Raw genomic sequence first — 18,845 nt, 5'->3', positions numbered from 1 at the left:
GCTGAGTGGAGAAAAAATATTTAAAATAATTTGTTAAATAAGTTTAATATGGGAAGTCACTCAGCAAGCGTGGTCTAGTGCTGGGTCACCTGACCAAGCTCTAACTTTATGAGTTATAAAAACTTTCAAGGCCAAATTCAAAAGTAGAGAGGGTGCCAAGACTCTCTACTTTAGCCGTTTGGCTCTCTACTCAATAATTATTATATTATTGACGTAATATAATAAAAATATACTTTTATTACTATATGTGAGGAGAAGGATTTTAAGTTCCGCATTTAACGGAGTCAGTAAAGAGTTGATATTATGGGAGAAATATGATCTCTCTTTTCCGTTCCTGGTACCTGGAAAATGGTACTATTAATTGACATTTTAGTTATTCTGTAACTGATGTTATTATTGTTGATAATACTAATTAGCAGGTAGAATTAGGATTTTGGTGGTGTACAACCACAAACTTTGACAGCGCATTTGATATTATATGCTACCAGGTGCTTTCTAAAATTGCAGATCATTCACTCATAATGGTCTGCAATTCGTATGTGTTGTGCTTCATGTTGAAGCAAACTGAAGGTCCTGGTTTCTTTCTGCGTGCTCACGCTTCCTCCCAGAAGCATGCATGTTAGGTTAACTGTTTATGTCTGTGTATCTAGATGATTGTCTCGTGACAACATGGTTCATATTGTTAAACAATAACTGCTTTACTGATAAGGCAGCAGCACCATGTTGTAGTTTAAAAGCAGTTGTATGTTGCTATATCTCAAGTATAGAAATAAATGGAGCATTTATAAAGTAGGAATGTAATTGAGAACCTGCAAAGCGTTATCTGACACACACACACACACACACACACACACACACACACACACACACACACACACACACACACATATATATGTATATGTATATATATATATATATATATAGAGAGAGAGAGAGTATACAGTTAATGTACAAATTAATTACTATAGTAATATAGATTAATATAGATATACATTCAGTTTTTACATATATCACATTTGAACTCTAAACTCTAAACTGAAATGTTTGCTTAAATATCGCATAAGTTGTGTACTGGATTATTTGTTTACGAGAACATTTTGAATAAATAAACGTTATAGCGTTTCCGCCATGTTTAACCAGCAGGCTTTTACTTTGACAGTGATGAACCGGAAGTGCTTCTCTGTCGCTTGAGGTTGGCTAAATTCTACTTGAACAATGCAGGTAATAAATATGAATATATATTCTGTACGACAGTATAATGCCTTCTTAGATGCAGTAACATTCATTAAAATGTTTATTTTGTCTGATGACTCATTTTCTTGTTGTTTAAGTGACTGACTCTTAAGTGGCTGAGGTTATGCACTCTTTAGCCGTTTGGCTAGCACAGCTGTGTATTTGCAGTGTTTGGGAGGTTTTTAATGCTTTTGTTGTCTTTTAGCAACGAGAAGAGAAACAGTTAGAGGCGTCAGTGGAGTCTCTCATTTCGCGGGTGGCTCACGTTAAAAATGCTCTGCACAGTTTCATTTACAAACTAGAAAACGAGTACGAGCGTTTGACGTGGTGAGTAAAATTATTTTCATTGTAAAGCAGGCTGTTTTGTTTTAAAAGAAACGCGACATAGATTTAAGTCGAGCTAATACTTTGTTGTTCAAGCTGTTTTTGACAACAACATATAAACACGGTTTGTTCCTTTTATTTACAGGAGCAAATTTGACAGAAACTGTGGAAAATCTTGTCTTGTGGATATACAGATTTGATCTGAAACGCGTGCTTTGTGGATTATTTTGAGCTCTCACAGATGTGCCCTTTTTTGTCCTATAGGCCTTCTGTTTTGGATAACTTCGCCCTTCTGTCTGGTCAGCTGAACACCATCAATAAACTGCTCAGGAACGAGAAGACACCGTCCTTTCGCAACCAAGTTATAATCCCCCTGGTCCTGTCTCCAGACCGAGATGAGGACTTGGCAGTGAGTACCACAGCTGATAACACGTTTCCTCTTTTGAAAAAAGAAGTAGTTTCTCTGAGCTGTCTGTTTACCTGCTCTCAGAAACTCACGGAGCAGCGCGTTCCAGTGTTCAGCCATGAGATCGTACCGGACTACTTGCGGACCAAACCTGACCCAGAGGTGGAGGAGCAGGAGAAAACGCTGAGTACAGAGGCAGCACGTATTGGCCCCGATGTGGCCCAGGTTAGTTTGGACTCGCATAAAATAAAATATTCTGTCATTTTTGGGAATATTTTGCAATTTTTGTTTAAACCTTCAGGTTTTATTGTCATGAACAGAAACAGATCCAGGCTTTGAATAAGATTTGCACTACTCTGCTGGAGAAGCTAAGCAACCCTCGTGAGGACAGAGATGCAGAAAGCGCTGGTATGTTGCACTTCTGCTGCAGTTTTCTTTAATAAATTACACAAATACAATGGTGACTCTCAAATTTTATTTTATTTTATTGTTTTTACACAGCTATGCGACAGAGCAAACCGTCTTTCAACCCTGCTGACACTAACGCATTAGTTTCGGCCGTTGCATTTGGAAAGGGACTTTCCAAATGTAGGCCTCCTGGTCCCGTGGCCCCTGGACACCAAGGACAGGGGTCCATGATGAGTGGAGGTCCAACCTTACAGCAGGTCACTATTGGTGGGGGTTCAGGCCAGCAAGCAGGTATGGGAGGACCTGTGGCTCAACAGCAGCAAGGTCAGACAGGTAGGAGACTTGGAAAGCTGAGTTAGTATTTTACCTGAGCACAGCATCACAGTTATGTGAGAGCCAGCCATAGAGTGCTTTGCCGTGTTTCTTCAGTTTTCTTCAGTTTCAACATTTTACCGATGACAGTCATTAGTTTTTGAATTATAATGAATTAAGTGTGATGCTCCATTTAAAAATGATGGTCACTTTAAGAGGTAGGAAGGTGAATTATACAGGATATGTTAAAGACAAAGTTTTAAAACACCAGGCTAATAGCAAAAATGCTCAGTTCTAGGCTTCATAACAGGATACTCAAACAATTTTACATTATCATGCAGTTTAATAAATGGCCTTTTCCAATATTTAAAAAAAAAACAATAATATTGCACAAATGAAAAAACATTCTCAAGCTAATGTGCCCATTTTTCCCATGCAATAATCCATCTATGCTTCCACCCAAATGCAGAGGCTGAAGGGACCGTGGCGCGTACTGACGATTAGCCCTTATTAGGGGGCATTAACAGTCATATCTGATATATATATATATATGAGTATTACAAAGTAGTTGACTGTCATCCCTGGCTTTCCAAACGTGGACATGATTTAAAATAATAGATGGCATTTTGTCATAAATTTGGTAGAAATGCTAACATTTCTGCATAGAATTCATTTCTGTGGTCTAAGTATAGTTGTTATCATGTAGTTTACAGCTTAAAAACATGTTAAGGTGTGCACTACCTGTTTCATTTAACTTGAAATGAGCTTTCACCTCAAAGTAATCCCCATATTAATGCCAGGAAACTTCCCACCCAACATTACATTGTAATGAGATGATAATATTCATTTTCATATGGAAACTGCTTGTTTGTTTAGATGTATTGATACTGCTTTGAACTCTACAGATCATTTTCAAGAGTTTATGGACCTCGAAACTTGCACATTGACTGCTAGCTAAGATTGTCACAATACTAGAATTTATTGAGTATATACTCAGGGAACTACTAAATACCATTTTTGAGACCATGCTGACGATTTTGACCCCATCCTGCAACAATAGTAAAGAAAAGTAATAGTGAAGAACTCACATTTCAAAAAACATGTTGAATTTTTGCAAACTTTTTCAAAAATAAGTTGGATTCAACAAAATAGGTTTTTAAGATTCATCTGATTTCTTTTATTAATTAAAAAAAAAATGTTCTTCTTGTTCACAACTGCAGCCTCTCTGTCATCCACCATCCACTCTGCAGCTCTTTGCATCCTCAGCTCTGCTCTTCAGGCCTGAAACCCATCTGAATAAGCTACTCTTCTCCAGATTTGACTTTTTATTTTCTTGGATTATCCACTCATGGCTGTGCAGAGCAGCCTACTCGATTCACCATGTGTCCATAACCCGACTTGCCACAACTCTATATTCAATATGCCATCTGTCATTCATAATCATTACAGGCTAACTACAGCATGCTAGCTGCTGCGTTAATGAACTGTTAAATACTTCAGTGCTGTTGAAACAGACGATTTACTGACCTCTGAAATTCCTCCTCAAGTGTTGTTCAGTGTTATGAATGCTAACAACTTTAGTTGTTAGTGAGGGGAGGGGCTGTGTGCGTCACTGTCTGCAGACTGTCTTCAAAGATGGAACTGTTTGTATCGATACTATGGCAAAGGAGAATCTCAATTTGATAGTCATTTTGGAGTTGATTAATATTGGAGTATTAAATTAAATAAATTTTTTTTGACAACCCAGCTGTTAACACAGGATGTTTTGAATGATTTATATCTGCACTTGAAGAAAGAAAAAACCTTAAAGATGCATATATAGGGTTGATCTCTTCCCTTTGGTTTTCTCTCAGGAAAAATGCCAAGCAGCATCAAGACAAACATCAAATCTGCGTCTGGGTCAATGCATCCTTACAACCGATGAGCGGCCTTCTCACCTGTTACCATTCGGAGACTCACCTTCAGAGGTGCCAGCATTTACAGTAGAAAACTGTCACTTCTGTTTAATGCAGGGGTGGGCAAAACATTTTTCCAAGGGGCCTCATGAAAAACTGGGACTGTTGCGTAGGGCCCCCATTTATAACTTGAACTGATCATTATGATCTCATTACAAGGTTATTGTTACGTCCTTCCACAAGTTCAAGTTTCTTTTGTGGCGTCTTGGAGAAATGATTCCCCCATGCCTGTTTTAGTGCGTTAGTTTCATGGAGAATAATAAATACAAAAACAGCATGGGGATTTTTTTTTCACATGTCACTGAAGCTGTTGTAGTTTTTCATATCACATCTAAATGTCAGTGTTTGTTTGAACCACTAGATGGCAGTCTGCTTTCATTTCTGGAATTATAGTTTGGAACTGTAATCAGGACACTTTTTTCAATTAAAAACAATGTGCTCAAAATAATTCCTTGTTGTGTAATTAATCCACTGTTTACTGTTGTTTAATTATTATTAATACACTGAAGGTTTCTATAAATTAATAAATCTTAGTGCCTTGATGCGGAAGCTCTCGTTCTCATCAAATGACCATCCCCACATGTTAGATGTGCACTATGATCTGATGTCTGTTTCACATTTCTGCCCTTTATTTTTTCTTCTGCTCCTCTTTGTCCATTTGGCTGCAGTACCAAAGGTGAGAATAATGAGGGTGGACGTTGCTCTGTGTGGCCTGATAATGTCAAAGTGTTTAAGGGGGGAAATGAGGAAGTATCGGTGCTGACGTGTGAGGGGGGCCTCTCTCTGTGCCGGCTCTCTCTGTCCACTCCAATCCCTGTCCTGCTGCACAGCACAGTGACCGTGCTGCTGTCACAGCATGCAGACCCATGCCTGACCTACATACACCCTCTGTCCCCAAACAGGCGGACGTCTCGCTGTGTCAGCCGCCGTGGTCAGATGCTCTGCTGAGACAGCTCAAAGCTGCACAAGGTCACACTTGTGTCCGTGGATGAGGTCTAAATTTTAAACAAAGAGCTAACGGGCAACATCCTGCGAACATCACAAAACAGAAAGGTTCAGCTGAGGTTATCTGCCAAACTATCATCCAAACTTAGAGACTGCAGAGGACACACTAGGATGGACTGTTTTCATACCATCCTAGTGTTAAATTTGACTTTATACACAGAAATATATCCTAGATTCTTTGCAAAACATGTTTGTTTTTTTCTTTCATGATTTCTGCAAATAAAGTGACAAACTTGTGAGGCTCTTAGGTTTTTCCTGTTTTCTTAGATGGTCCAGTTACATATAATTGGCATATTCCAAATAGTATTAGATATGATGATAATCCAAAACCAGTCCTCCCGAAAAAGAACAAATGATTTTTTCATATATAAAATAGTCTATATTTTGACATATAAATCTACTTTTATTTTTAATTTAAGCAGTGATATTTACTTGCTGTCTCTGATGCTTTTATCTGCACTTCAGTCAGTTTTTTTTTCTTTTCAAACCACCTTTAAAGGGTAAAAATATATTTAAGTGCTTATTTTTTTTAAATCATTGCTAATACTAAATCTAAACAATCTGCTAAAGATCCCTCCCATTTCAGTCAGCATGCCATCCTGCTTCAGATTTCAAAATGAGTCAAACAAATCGTTTACTTTTCCTCTTTAGTGGTAGTTCATGTTAAAAGATGGCCATGACCAAGTTGACCATGCTTCCATTCTTATAATTTTCTGTTGAACATTATAAGAAAGTTTCTTCTTCTCATATAATAATGGCATATTGTAAAGAAAACATTGGCTTTCCTGATTGTCCAATCATTTAAACAGTTGCAGCGATGTAAATTGCACTCCCTGGTGAGTGCACATATAGTTCTGACACACTATCAGTGCCCCGAAACCACCGTCGCCACCGCATCTGAACCTTATTACAACAGCTAATCGTCTCTCTGTTGTGCAATTAGAGCGTTCATTTACTCCCCGTCATAAAATATGAATCTGAACAAAATCCATTTACGCTGCGGTACAAAACCAAAGTGAAGCAGTTTTATGAATTTGGTAAAAGTTATATTGGCACCAGAATCTGATTTTGTGCCTTACTACAAAAATGATTTTGGATTAGACACGCAATGTAAAGTCATTAACTTTATGGCAAAACAGCATAAAAAGTGTAGGAAAAACTGTGGACAACACAAACCGATGTTGTAAACCTTCAAACTTTTCCCTGCATCATCTAAAAGAAATAGTTTTGACACTCCAGCCTTTTAGTAATTTAAATGATCATAAATAAATAAACAAATAAAACAGTAGCTTAATAATTAGCAGCCAAGGTAATACGACATTCATCAGATACACTAGTTTTGCTTAAAGCTACAGACTGACTTTAAACTGTGCAACTTTGCAGGAGGAGAGCAACTCTTAAATCACGTCTAATTAAATATTTCATTTAGCTGCCTTATTAATTAAAATATATTTAAGCAGCATATTGAATACAGATTTCCATGGAAGCCCGTTTCTGCCACAAAAAAAAGTATCCATAACTCAAAATTTCGACTTATTTTCTCGAAATTTCGACTTATTAACTTCAAATTTCGATTTATCAACTCGAAATTTCAAGCTAGCTCTGCCAATCAGTAATCTATCTGGAATGCGCACTAAAAATCCCCATCGCAACAAATTGGCGCTTTTCGAGAGTACATTTGCTGAGAGTAACGCCATGTGATTCAGCTAATAACACAAGCCACACAAATCAGCAATTTGTGCATTCATGACTGGTTGTAATACTGGTAGCTTAGCTATAACATTTGTAGCTTAGAGCTTCAGCTTCTGGGTAACAAGGAAATGACATCATTCACGTAGATTGCTGATAGCAGTTAACATCGAGATATTAACTCAAAATTTTGAGAAAAGTAAGTCAACATTTCGAGCTACTTTTCTCGAAATTTTGAGTTAATAAGTTGAAATTTCTAGAAAATAACTCAAAATTTTGAGTTATGGATACTTTTTTTTTGTGGCGGAAACGGGCTTCCATAGATTTCAGTGCACTCTTTATGAAACAGGGGGCATGTCACCGTGGAAAAGTACACTCTTGTCAAGATAGAAATATACAACTATAGATGAGCAGTACTTTGTAATGAAACAAGTAACATGCCCCCTACTCCATGAAAAAATTCCACCAGATCCTCTCATTATTCGAGGCCCATTTGTGCCAGTATCTGTTGCACATTTTGTATATGAGCCTTCACATGATGTTTCATAAGCTTTTTTTCTCATCTCCATTGTTTCCTTTAATGATTCTGCCTTTGTATGACACATCAGGTCACAGAGACCATAACAGGGGTCATCAGCGTTTTACTTTTGGTGCACATTGAGGTTTGGGATTTGGCCCATTCTGTAAAATGATCCCTGAAATTACTGTTTTGACAATTAATTGAAATTCATAAAATCAAGACTGTGTGCGAGGAGAGCCTCAGAGAGGTTTTATATCACATCCAGTGCCGACTGCCTCTGAGCCTCGCTGTACATAGTGGATAATGGGGAAACTCAATATGACAGCTGCCTCCTAAATTACAGTATACACTATATAGCAGGGTACACAGAGCAGGGGTAACTAGACGGTTTTTAACCAGACACAAATCCGTCCTGACAACATAATCAGCATTGCTATCTTTTGAAAAGACAGGATTTCCCTCTGAAGCGACACACTGCAGTGACCAAATGTGTCAAATGACTTCATGTCCAGAAATGCAGGAAAAACATTTAAGAAGATAAAAACACAGAGACACAAACCCCAAATAAATGAGCTCACAGAAACAAGCGAGCAAGAGAGTGGACGTGAATAATCCTTGCATATGACTGAGCTAATTATTCCAGCAGCCCTGGATACGGATGCTCTTCATTAAATATTTTTTTGTTTCATTTCTGATTTATGTTTTGGAGAGATAACTTTCTCATTTATTTAATAAGAGCATCTCCTGGCACGGTTTTAAAGGTTTTCTTTATTTTTCCTGTAATTGAAGAACATGATAAGGTCCATAACTTGCTCATTATGGAAGCTTAAGGCAAATATAAAGAAAGAGTTTACAGCCTTAAACTCCCACACCCCAAAAAAGGCTCAAATATTCTGCAGAGTCTAATTCAAATGTTCCACGGTTGAAGTCACTTGAAAGGCTCTGATGACGCACGCGGATCTGTGAAATCTTTTCCAAATGTCTTCTTTATGAAAGTTGGGATCAGAGGAATTCATTAAGGATCTGTGGGTGGCATAGGCAAAACGAGTACTGAGGCTTTGCCAAACTGAACTGTTTCCAAATCTGAAATCTGCAACGCTGACTGGAACACACCCACAGTCACTAATTACTTGACCCTATTCCTGCGCAGCCTTGTGGAGTTATTTTGTGATTCATATACGGTCTATCAGGAGAGAAGACGACTTGTTTCCTTGAGACAAAGCTTCTCCACCTCAGACCTTACATCGTCTACTTCAGAAACCATTCCCTCAGGCGCATGTGTGCAGCCTTGTGAGTGTGTGTGTGCATCGTGTTGGCAGATGCTGTATCGGGTGCACATTATGCATTGTGAATAATCCTGCCTCTTGATGAGCCTTATATTGTCATCGATATAATGTGAGCCCTGAGCCCTCCTGCATGTGCCACATGCTTTGTGGTCATTGAGGTTGAAGAAGATTGATATGAAATTCCATTGGCTTAGATGTACTAAGATGAGGTCAAAGAAGGCAGATGTGATTATAATGAATGTTTGTCTTAGCCTATAGAGAGACACAATCCTGTGCTTGTTCCCTGTCCGAGTGTATAGAGCAGAGAGCTGGATTAGACTCTTAATCTAATAGACACCAAGGTGCTTTAATTAATTCATTAATTTTTTCTTTCAATCAAAAATGTATTTTTACATTTAAATTTCTTCCTCGAGATCTTAAATTTCTGTTATTTTCTATTTTTAAGAAACAGCATAAATGAGAAGTCTCCCTAGTTATGATTAAACAACATGGAAAGCTGTAGTTGCACATTAATCCTATACACCATTTTATTGTATTGCATCTTATTACTGTTCAGAGATGAATGAAAATGAAACTGCAGAGTTTGTGGTCAAACTGGAAAGGGACCATGGGATACATCCTTGGCTCAGCTGGTAGAGCTGGTTTGATCCCCAGTCTCTCCACTTGCTGAGAGTCTCAGGCCACCAAACCCCAAGTTACCCTGCAGGGCATCAAAACACCTTGCGTGGTTATGTGTGTGTGTGTGTGTGTGTGTGTGTGTGTGTGTGTGTGGATGAGAAACACACTTCAAATACTTTATAACACTGCAAAGTTTAAAAGGACTATATAGGTGCTGGCTATTTAAAATTTTACCCTGCTGCCACTGTGACCAAGCTGCCTATCCGGTCGTTAAGTGATGACGTGACGAATCCTACTTCCGGGTCTAAAGTAGTAGCGTTTAATATAGCTTTTGTGTTGTTAACATGTTTAATGTTTTGTATTTTCTTCTATTTAATCTCAAAAAGCTCCTAAAACAGTCAGTGATCACTGTTGACCTCCCTCGGCTTTTATTACCGCTAATCATTTATTTAAGCTCAGTTTTTAAAACCTTAGGATGTAACTACAGCCCAGCCCATGCAGCAGTATATGAATGACTAACCTCGTTATCTCAGTTGTTCTCCTGGCTGAAGTTTGGTCCTTTTACAGCATCCTGCCATGTGATTACATTTGTTCCTGACCACCGAGAACACTCACGTTAACTTTTATCGAGTGGGAAAAAGTTAGCTTGTTTATATTATGCTAACATAGCTGTGTCGCTAGCGGTCACGTAGCACATCATTATATACCAGCTAGCCCAACTTCAGTAACCCTACAAACGTCACTGCTGTTTAGTTTCCTGTCTTCATTTATGTTGGAAGTGATAACAGAGCTGTACGTTTTAATTTGTTTCCAAAACCCCGCAGTCAGGACATGCTATATTGTATTTAGATAGAAGCTAGCGAGCTAACTCCCTGCTAACTTCTAACTCCGTTAAATGTCATAAATTCCGTTTTCATGGATGCCTGGATGTTAAACTCAATTGTTACAACTGGTACAGCAGAACGCTGATCATTTTATTAAAGATGAAAGACTTTAGACAGTTTTTCAACTCTCAGTAATGCCATAGTGATCGTTTGATATATGGACCTGCAGCGGAGTTTAGGCCCAGACACGACTAGTGACGTCAGACTTAACGACCGGATAAGCAGCAGAAAATGCCTTTCAATTAATTAATCATTATTCAGACAATCAATCATTACTTCCTCTCAGTGCACAAAAATACAGCAGGAATTTTGGGAAACGGATACAGACATTTTACACCATTTGCATCATAAATCATCAGAGTCTGTACAGTAGTGATCAACATGTACAGTCCATCCAGACTGTGACATCACCCATGGGTTACAGAGTCCTGCTATGAATCCTCAAGCTGAGTGATTTGACAGTTACCAGAGATCACAAGTGACAGATCTGATGGCAATGCTACACACTCATACGGCAGCAGACAAGGTAGAGCTAACACTGCTTTATCTCTGATTTGACTCTAGTAAGTAAAGTTTATTTATGAAGGGCTTCACAGACAAACAGTCACAAAGTGCTGTACACAGAAAGAGTAAACTAAATAAGAACTTTAGTGCCATAACAGCCAATAAAAAACCCAAAACAAATAAAAACATATTTTTTATTTAGAAATGTTATGTATTTTCTTCTATTTAATCTCAAAAAGCTCCTAAAACAGTCAGTGATCACTGTTGACCTCCCTCAGCTTTTATTACCGCTAATCATTTATTTAAGCTCAGTTTTCAAAACCTTAGGATGTAACTACAGCCCAGCCCATGCAGCAGTATATGAATGACTAACCTCGTATTGTGGATGGATTATCTCAGTTGTTCTCCTGGCTGAAGTTTGGTCCTTTTACAGCATCCTGCCATGCGATTACATTTGTTCCTGACCACCGAGAACACTCACGTTAACTTTTATCGAGTGGAAAAAAAGTTAGCTTGTTTATATTATGCTAACATAGCTGTGTCGCTAGCGGTCACGTAGCACATCATTATATACCAGCTAGCCCAACTTCAGTAACCCTACAAACGTCACTGCTGTTTAGTTTTCTGTCTTCATTTATGTTGGAAGTGATAACAGAGCTGTATGTTTTAATTTGTTTCCAAAACCCCGCAGTCAGGACATGCTATATTGTATTTAGATAGAAGCTAGCGAGCTAACTCCCTGCTAACTTCTAACTCCGTTAAATGTCATAAATTCCGTTTTCATGGATGCCTGGATGTTAAACTCAATTGTTACACCTGGTAGAGCAGAACGCTGATCATTTTATTAAAGATGAAAGACTCTAGACAGTTTTTCAACTCTCAGTAATGCCATAGTGATCGTTTGATATATGGACCTGCAGCAGAGTTTAGGTCCAGACACGGCTAGTGACGTTAGACTGAACAACCGGATAGCTCCTCGGTTCACAGTAGCATCGCTCAGCTAACATTCTAACAGCACATTTGAGTTATTCACCCCCTCCTTTGCTGTGCTGAATCATAGCGTAAGCAAATCACTCAGGACTCACTAACCCCCTCCCGACCCCATCTTTATATTTCCTTTTTTATATATATGAAAGTTGCTAATATGTAAGGAATGTCTATTCTCTGAATGTGTAATATATGGTGCATTTTGTTTGTATGTTAATTTTACTAATAAAAAAAAAAATGGCGCAAAGAAAAAAACAACAAAAAAACTAACCCCCTCCCTTGCTGTGCTGAATCGTAGCATAGACGAATCACTCACTCACTCACCCCCTCCCTCCTGGGTCACGTCTTCTTCTTCTTCTTCTTCTTCTTGGTTGGCAACGAATGTTAAGGCGCATGACTCAGGCTCCCCTGCTTCAGAGGTGTTTCCTGTGTGCGCAATTACTTGTGCTCAGGCTCGTAAAATGGGTGAGATTGTGGATTTGTCGGGGTCGTTTGATGAAGACGACTCTTTCGTGTCACCCATTGATTCTGTAAAAATCTCCACATGTGACGTCCCTGAAATGATTCCCGAGGACAAATTTTGATTCAAGATGGCGCCGAGTATGGCAGCCTCGTCGCGAGCTCCCCCAAGCAACAGCTTTTTTCTGTGTTTAATTTTACTTTTCCTTCATTTTTTCGCGAGTAGCACATGTCTCCTTGTGTACGACCGACAAACCTTACTGGACATAAAAGACGGTCTTTCTTATAACTTTCCGGAGTTCAAGTTTTGCAACACGGACGCTCCGTTTGCAGACCCCCCATTCATCTCACCTGAGACGCCTTTGTTCTCTGGCCCTGGAGGCCGCAAACGCCGACGCAGAGGGAGAAGATCTGGCGTTCTGGTTCGACTGAGACGGCGCACTAACAGACCACCGTTACCCAGTTTATTACTGGCTAATGTGCAGTCTCTGGAGAACAAGCTGTGCGAGCTTCGGGCACGGATCTCATTCCAGCGAGAGATGCGGGACTGCTGCGTGATCTGCCTCACAGAAACCTGGCTATCGGACAAGGTACCAGACTCCGCAATACAACTACCGGGGTTCTCCGTGCATCGCGCGGACAGGTCACAGGATCTTACTGGGAAAAGCAGAGGCGGTGGTGTGTGTTTCATGATCAACAACAGCTGGTGTGATTATGCGAACGTGCACCCGGTCAAATCCTTCTGCTCACCGGACCTGGAGTACCTGATGATTAAGTGCCGGCCATTCTGGCTACCGAGGGAATTTACAGCAGTGATTATTACGGCTGTTTACATTCCCCCACAAGCCGACACTGACCGAGCGCTCAGGGAACTGTACAGCGCGATCAGCAGCAAGGAAACCGCACACCCAGAGGCAGCGTTTATCACAGCCGGAGACTTTAATAAGCGAAACCTGAAGAAAGTCTCACCCAAACTCCACCAACACATCCATTTTAACACTAGTGGAGACCGGCTACTCGACCACTGCTACACCTCTTTCCGGGATGCGTACAAAGCCCTCCCCCGAGCCCCATTCGGCCAATCAGATCACCGCTCCATCCTGCTCCTGCCCGCCTACAGGCAGAAGCTGAAACAGGAAGCTCCAACCCGGAGGGCAGTGCACTGTTGGACGGACCAATCAGAGTCTGCGCTGCGGGACTGTTTTGATCACGCGGACTGGGAAATGTTTCACGTGGCTGCTAGGGACATTGACGAGTACACAGACTCAGTCTGCGGATTTATCAGGAAATGCGTGGAAGATGTTGTCCCATCCAGAACAGTTAAATCCTTCCCAAATCAAAAACCCTGGATTAACGGAGATGTTCGCGCGGCACGGAGCACCGCCTTTGCCTCCGCAAACACATCAGACTACAAACACGCACATTACCAACTCCGGAAGACGATCAAAGCAGCCAAACGTGAGTACAGGGACAGGGTGGAGCAACAGTTTGACAACCCTCGGAGTATGTGGCAGGGACTAAACACGATCACAGACTTTAGAGGGAAAACCAGCACACCGCAGACCACGGCCTCCCTGTGTGAGGATCTAAACGTATTCTACGCTAGATTCGACACAGCGAACACCATGAGACCGGACAGTGTGCGCACCGCGGAAGACGTCAGTGCGCACACTGTGTCTGAGGAGGATGTGCGGAAGTGCTTCAGGAAGGTGAACGCACGCAAAGCTACTGGTCCGGACGGGATTCCCGGCCGCGTCCTCAAGTCATGCGCGGCTCAGCTGGCTGGAGTGTTCACGCACATCTTCAACCTTTCCCTCTCTCTGTCTGTAGTCCCAGCCTGCTTCAAAATGGCCACCATCGTCCCTGTACCCAAATCCTCCACCATCTCCTCATTGAACGACTGGCGACCTGTAGCCCTGACCCCCATCGTAAGCAAATGCTTCGAGAAGCTGGTCAGGGACTTCATCTGCTCTGCACTACCCGACTCACTGGACCCTCTACAGTTTGCATACCGCCACAACAGGTCCACTGATGATGCCATAGCCCTGACACTACACACTGCCCTGTCACACCTGGAGAAGAGAGACACGTATGTGAGAATGCTGTTTGTAGATTACAGCTCAGCATTCAATACCATCGTTCCCTCGAAGCTGGACAGGAAACTGCAGGATCTAGGACTGAGCAGCTCCCTCTGCAGCTGGATCCTTAGCTTCCTGTCTGACAGACGCCAAGTAGTCAGACTGGGCAGCATCACCTCATCCCCCATCACACTGAACACTGGTGCTCCACAGGGGTGTGTACTGAGCCCTCTCCTATACTCACTCTACACCTACGACTGCACAGCCACTAACAACTCCAACATCATTGTGAAGTTTGCGGACGACACTACAGTGGTGGGTCTTATCACCAATGGTGATGAGACGGCTTACAGGGAAGAGGTCAGCGCCCTGACCCACTGGTGTCAAGACAACCATCTCACCCTCAACGTCGCAAAGACAAAGGAGTTGATAGTGGACTTCCGGAGGTGCAGAGAAGTACACACCCCCATCACCATCAACGGCGCTGCTGTGGAGAGAGTGAGCAGCTTCCGGTTCCTTGGTGTACATCTGGCTGAGGATCTTACATGGTCAGTACACACAAACAAAACAGTGAAGAAGGCGCAGCAGCGCCTCTTCTTTCTCAGGAGACTGAAAAGATTCGGCATGAGCCCCCGCATCCTCAGGACCTTCTATCACTGTGCCATTGAGAGCATCCTCACTGGATGCATCACCACCTGGTATGGCAACAGCACCGCCTACAACTGCAAAGCTCTCCAGCGAGTAGTGCGGTGCTCTGAACGGATAATTGGAGGTGAGCTTCCCTCCCTCCAAGACATCTACAGGAAGCGGTGCCTGAGGAAAGCGGGGAGGATCATCAAGGACTCCAGTCACCCCAGCCATAAACTGTTCAGACTACTTCCATCAGGAAGGAGGTTCTGCAGCATCCGGTCCCGTACCAGCAGACTGAGAGACAGCTTCTTCCACCAGGCCATCAGACTGCTGAACACGTCATAGACACCTCAGCTTCACTACTGGAACTTTAACATTATGCACTCCACACTGTACATTAATGCCACTGTTTTGCACATGTCTCAACTCTGTATATTTTTATATATTTTATTTATTGTTTACTCTATTTAATTTGTAAAATATGTGTACACACACACACACACACACACACACGTAGAAAAATATTTAGTATACACATCCAGAAATGCATATACTATTATATATTGTACATATATTTATTAGTTTCAGATGTAGCCATTCTTGTATTTTGCTTGTTTACATTATTGTATTAAGATAAGATAAGATAAGATAAGATAAGATAACCTTTATTAGTCCCACACGTGGGAAATTTGTTTTGTCACAGCAGGAGTGGACAGTGCAAAAGTTATGAGGCAAAAATTAGAATACAATAAGAATAAATACAGTACACAACTGTACAGAATAGAATAAAATAAAATACTATATACAGTAGAATAAAATAAAATAAATATACAATAAGATAAAAATAGAATACAAATACAAATACTATATACAACTGAGTAAAAATACAACGATGACAGAAAGGATTATTGCACTTAGTATTATTGCATATGTATGGATGTGTGTGCTTGATCAGTAAAGTCATTATTATGGAGTCTGACAGCAGTGGGGAGGAAAGACCTGCGAAATCTCTCCGTCCCACACCGTGGGTGCCGCAGTCTCCCACTGAAGGAGCTGCTCAGTGCTGTCACAGTCTGCTGCATGGGGTGGGAGATGTTGTCCATCAGGGATGACAGCTTAGCCGCCGTTCTCCTGTCACTCACCACCTCCACTGGGTCCAGAGGGCATCCTAGAACAGAGCTGGCCCTTCGGATCACCCTGTTCAGTCTCTTCCTGTCCCCAGCAGAGATGCTGCCGCCCCAGCAGACCACACCATAAAAGATAGCAGAAGCCACAACAGAGTCATAGAAGGTCTTCAGGAGTGGGCCCTCCACTCCAAACGACCTGAGTCTCCGCAGCAGGTACAGCCTGCTCTGCCCTTTCCTGTAGAGGGCGTCTGAGTTATGAGTCCAAACTTCTGCACAACTCTGTTGCTTGTGAAGCTCGCACACAAGAATTTCACTCACATGTGCTGCACCAATGTACCTGCACATGTGATGTGACAATAAAAGTGATTTGATTTGATTTGAGTTAATCAGAGCTTGAATATGACCAGAGAAATGTTGATCAAAGCACAGCAGGGTGATCCTTCACTGGTGCCTTGTTTTTCCTCTGTTGTGGACAGAGAGGGATCTAAAGCTCCAGTAAAATATTTCATTTGTTCTAATTTGCTATGACCTCAGAGTAGGGCTGTGCGATGTGACCAAAATCACATATCCCAATATAAGCATCTATAGCCCCGATAACGATATAAATCACAAAAATGTAACATTTTCTGTAAATTCTGTGAATCTCGGGCAGCTCGACTCAGCTGGGCGTCGTATACCTGCGATGCATGAAACGATACATAAGTTGTAACGGCCGCCGTTTTCTTCGTGAGTATTTATTCAACTGTTCTAACGTTTGAGTCTAAGGTTTATTTTTAGCACTTGGCGGCTCTTTTTTGCTTCTCATCTATGGGCTCAAATTGTGGTCATAAATATTTTGTTATTTATTTGTGGGGCGGTCGTGGTTCAAGAGTTGGGAGTTCGCCTTGTAATCGGAAGGTTGCCGGTTCGAGTTTCACATGTACTTTTTGGCTAAGTCCACACACAAATCTTTTTTACACATACAAATCTTTTTTACAAGTACAACATATTTATGACCACAATTTGAGCCCATACTCATCCGTAAACACTCTTTCACGTCATTCAGTTTATTTTGAAAAGTCTCAACAGGATCTTGAGCTTTATTGTGAAAGGGAAATAAACAAGCGTACACGATGGTTTTACCGTCCTTGTTGCTAACGACAACACATAAAAACAGTCGCTACACCCTCTCCAGTGACATCACACTCCAGAGCTGACGTCGGTGTCACGTGATACATATTCAGCTTTGATCTGGTCCTACCAGCTCATAAATAGGGGCGGAGGCAAGGCAAGTTTATTTGTATAGCACAATTCGACACCGAGGGTTTGCTTTGCAGAGACATTAGAAACAAAAGTTATTACAGACACTAGTAACGGGATCAGAGAACAGCACAGAAAAAAACTCAAATGGATTCCTTTAAAGGAGACAGTCCACAGGAAACCAGGCCCATAGAAATATCTGAAGAGGAGATGCAGACACTTCTCTTCAAATCCGTCTTTATGACCCGTACACGGGCAGAGAGACGAGAAATGGATGAAAAAAACTTTATCGTTCAGTTTGTTGTAAAGCTTTCAAACACCATTACAACAAAAACTAAATTAGTCATAAAACCCATCGACATGTTTTCACTCATCAAAACAGTCACAGAAAAAACTGCAGGAAAATTACCTGCAGAACTGCCAACATCTATAAACAGGGTGGTTAAGTCTGTTTTCCATGGACTGCAGAAGATGTACAACTCCAAGGACTTGCTACGATTTTTCACTGTATTTCGTCAGTCAACATTTGAAGAAAATGTCTCAAGAATTTTAATATCAGAGATCAATAAGGTAAAGGAGAAAAGGATAAAGGGTTCTGTTGTTTGGGAAAATCAGACCAGTCCTGCTGAAACGTCTGAAGAACAGATCCCCAGTCCAGGGCAAAGGACACAAGAAACTAAAGAAAGAAACTTTATAATTCAGTTTCTTGTTAGGCTGAACAACATGGTCGCCTTAAAGACAGGCACAGCAACAAAGCAGGTCAACATTTTTGCCATTTTAGAAAACGTCATTGAAATGGCTGTGGGTAAACTACCCGCACAACTTCCAAAATCTTTAGGCAAACTTGTTAGAGCCGTTTATAAGAGTCTAAAGAAGACATATAAGTCTAAACTGATGGTACAGACTGCCATGGAATTCAGGCAGTTAAACTTTGAAGATAATGTAGCAAGAACGTTGATATCTGAAGTGAACAGGATGAAGGAGAAGAGGATTAAGGTTTTTGTTGTTAAGGAGAATAACAACAATTCATCTGAACAATCCTCTTCAAAGACCACTAGGAACTGTTGTTCTTTTGGGAAATTTTTGAAAACATTGTTTCCCTACAAAATCATAGTCGAAATCAGGCTATGATTTCGACTATGATATATACAATTCACAAGATTTCAACAATTTTAAAATCC

General features: G+C 41.0%; 1 protein-coding gene across 1 annotated transcript; it reads left to right on the top strand.

Moving 5' to 3' along the window:
- Positions 1-1,100: 1,100 nt before the first annotated feature.
- On the top strand, positions 1,101-5,086 carry med8 (mediator complex subunit 8). The gene is made up of 7 exons (XM_026160007.2): positions 1,101-1,221; positions 1,439-1,560; positions 1,822-1,966; positions 2,048-2,188; positions 2,284-2,371; positions 2,465-2,704; positions 4,537-5,086. Exons 1-7 carry the CDS (start codon positions 1,216-1,218, stop codon positions 4,605-4,607), a joined length of 813 nt encoding a protein of 270 aa, XP_026015792.1. The 5' UTR covers positions 1,101-1,215; the 3' UTR covers positions 4,608-5,086.
- Positions 5,087-18,845: the final 13,759 nt, after the last annotated feature.

Source organism: Astatotilapia calliptera, chromosome 23 (genome assembly GCF_964374335.1).
Source record: "Astatotilapia calliptera chromosome 23, fAstCal68.1, whole genome shotgun sequence".
In the NCBI taxonomy this organism is placed as follows: domain Eukaryota; kingdom Metazoa; phylum Chordata; class Actinopteri; order Cichliformes; family Cichlidae; genus Astatotilapia; species Astatotilapia calliptera.
Note: the sequence above shows the minus strand (reverse complement) of the source record. Positions and strands in the feature narration are given on the sequence as shown.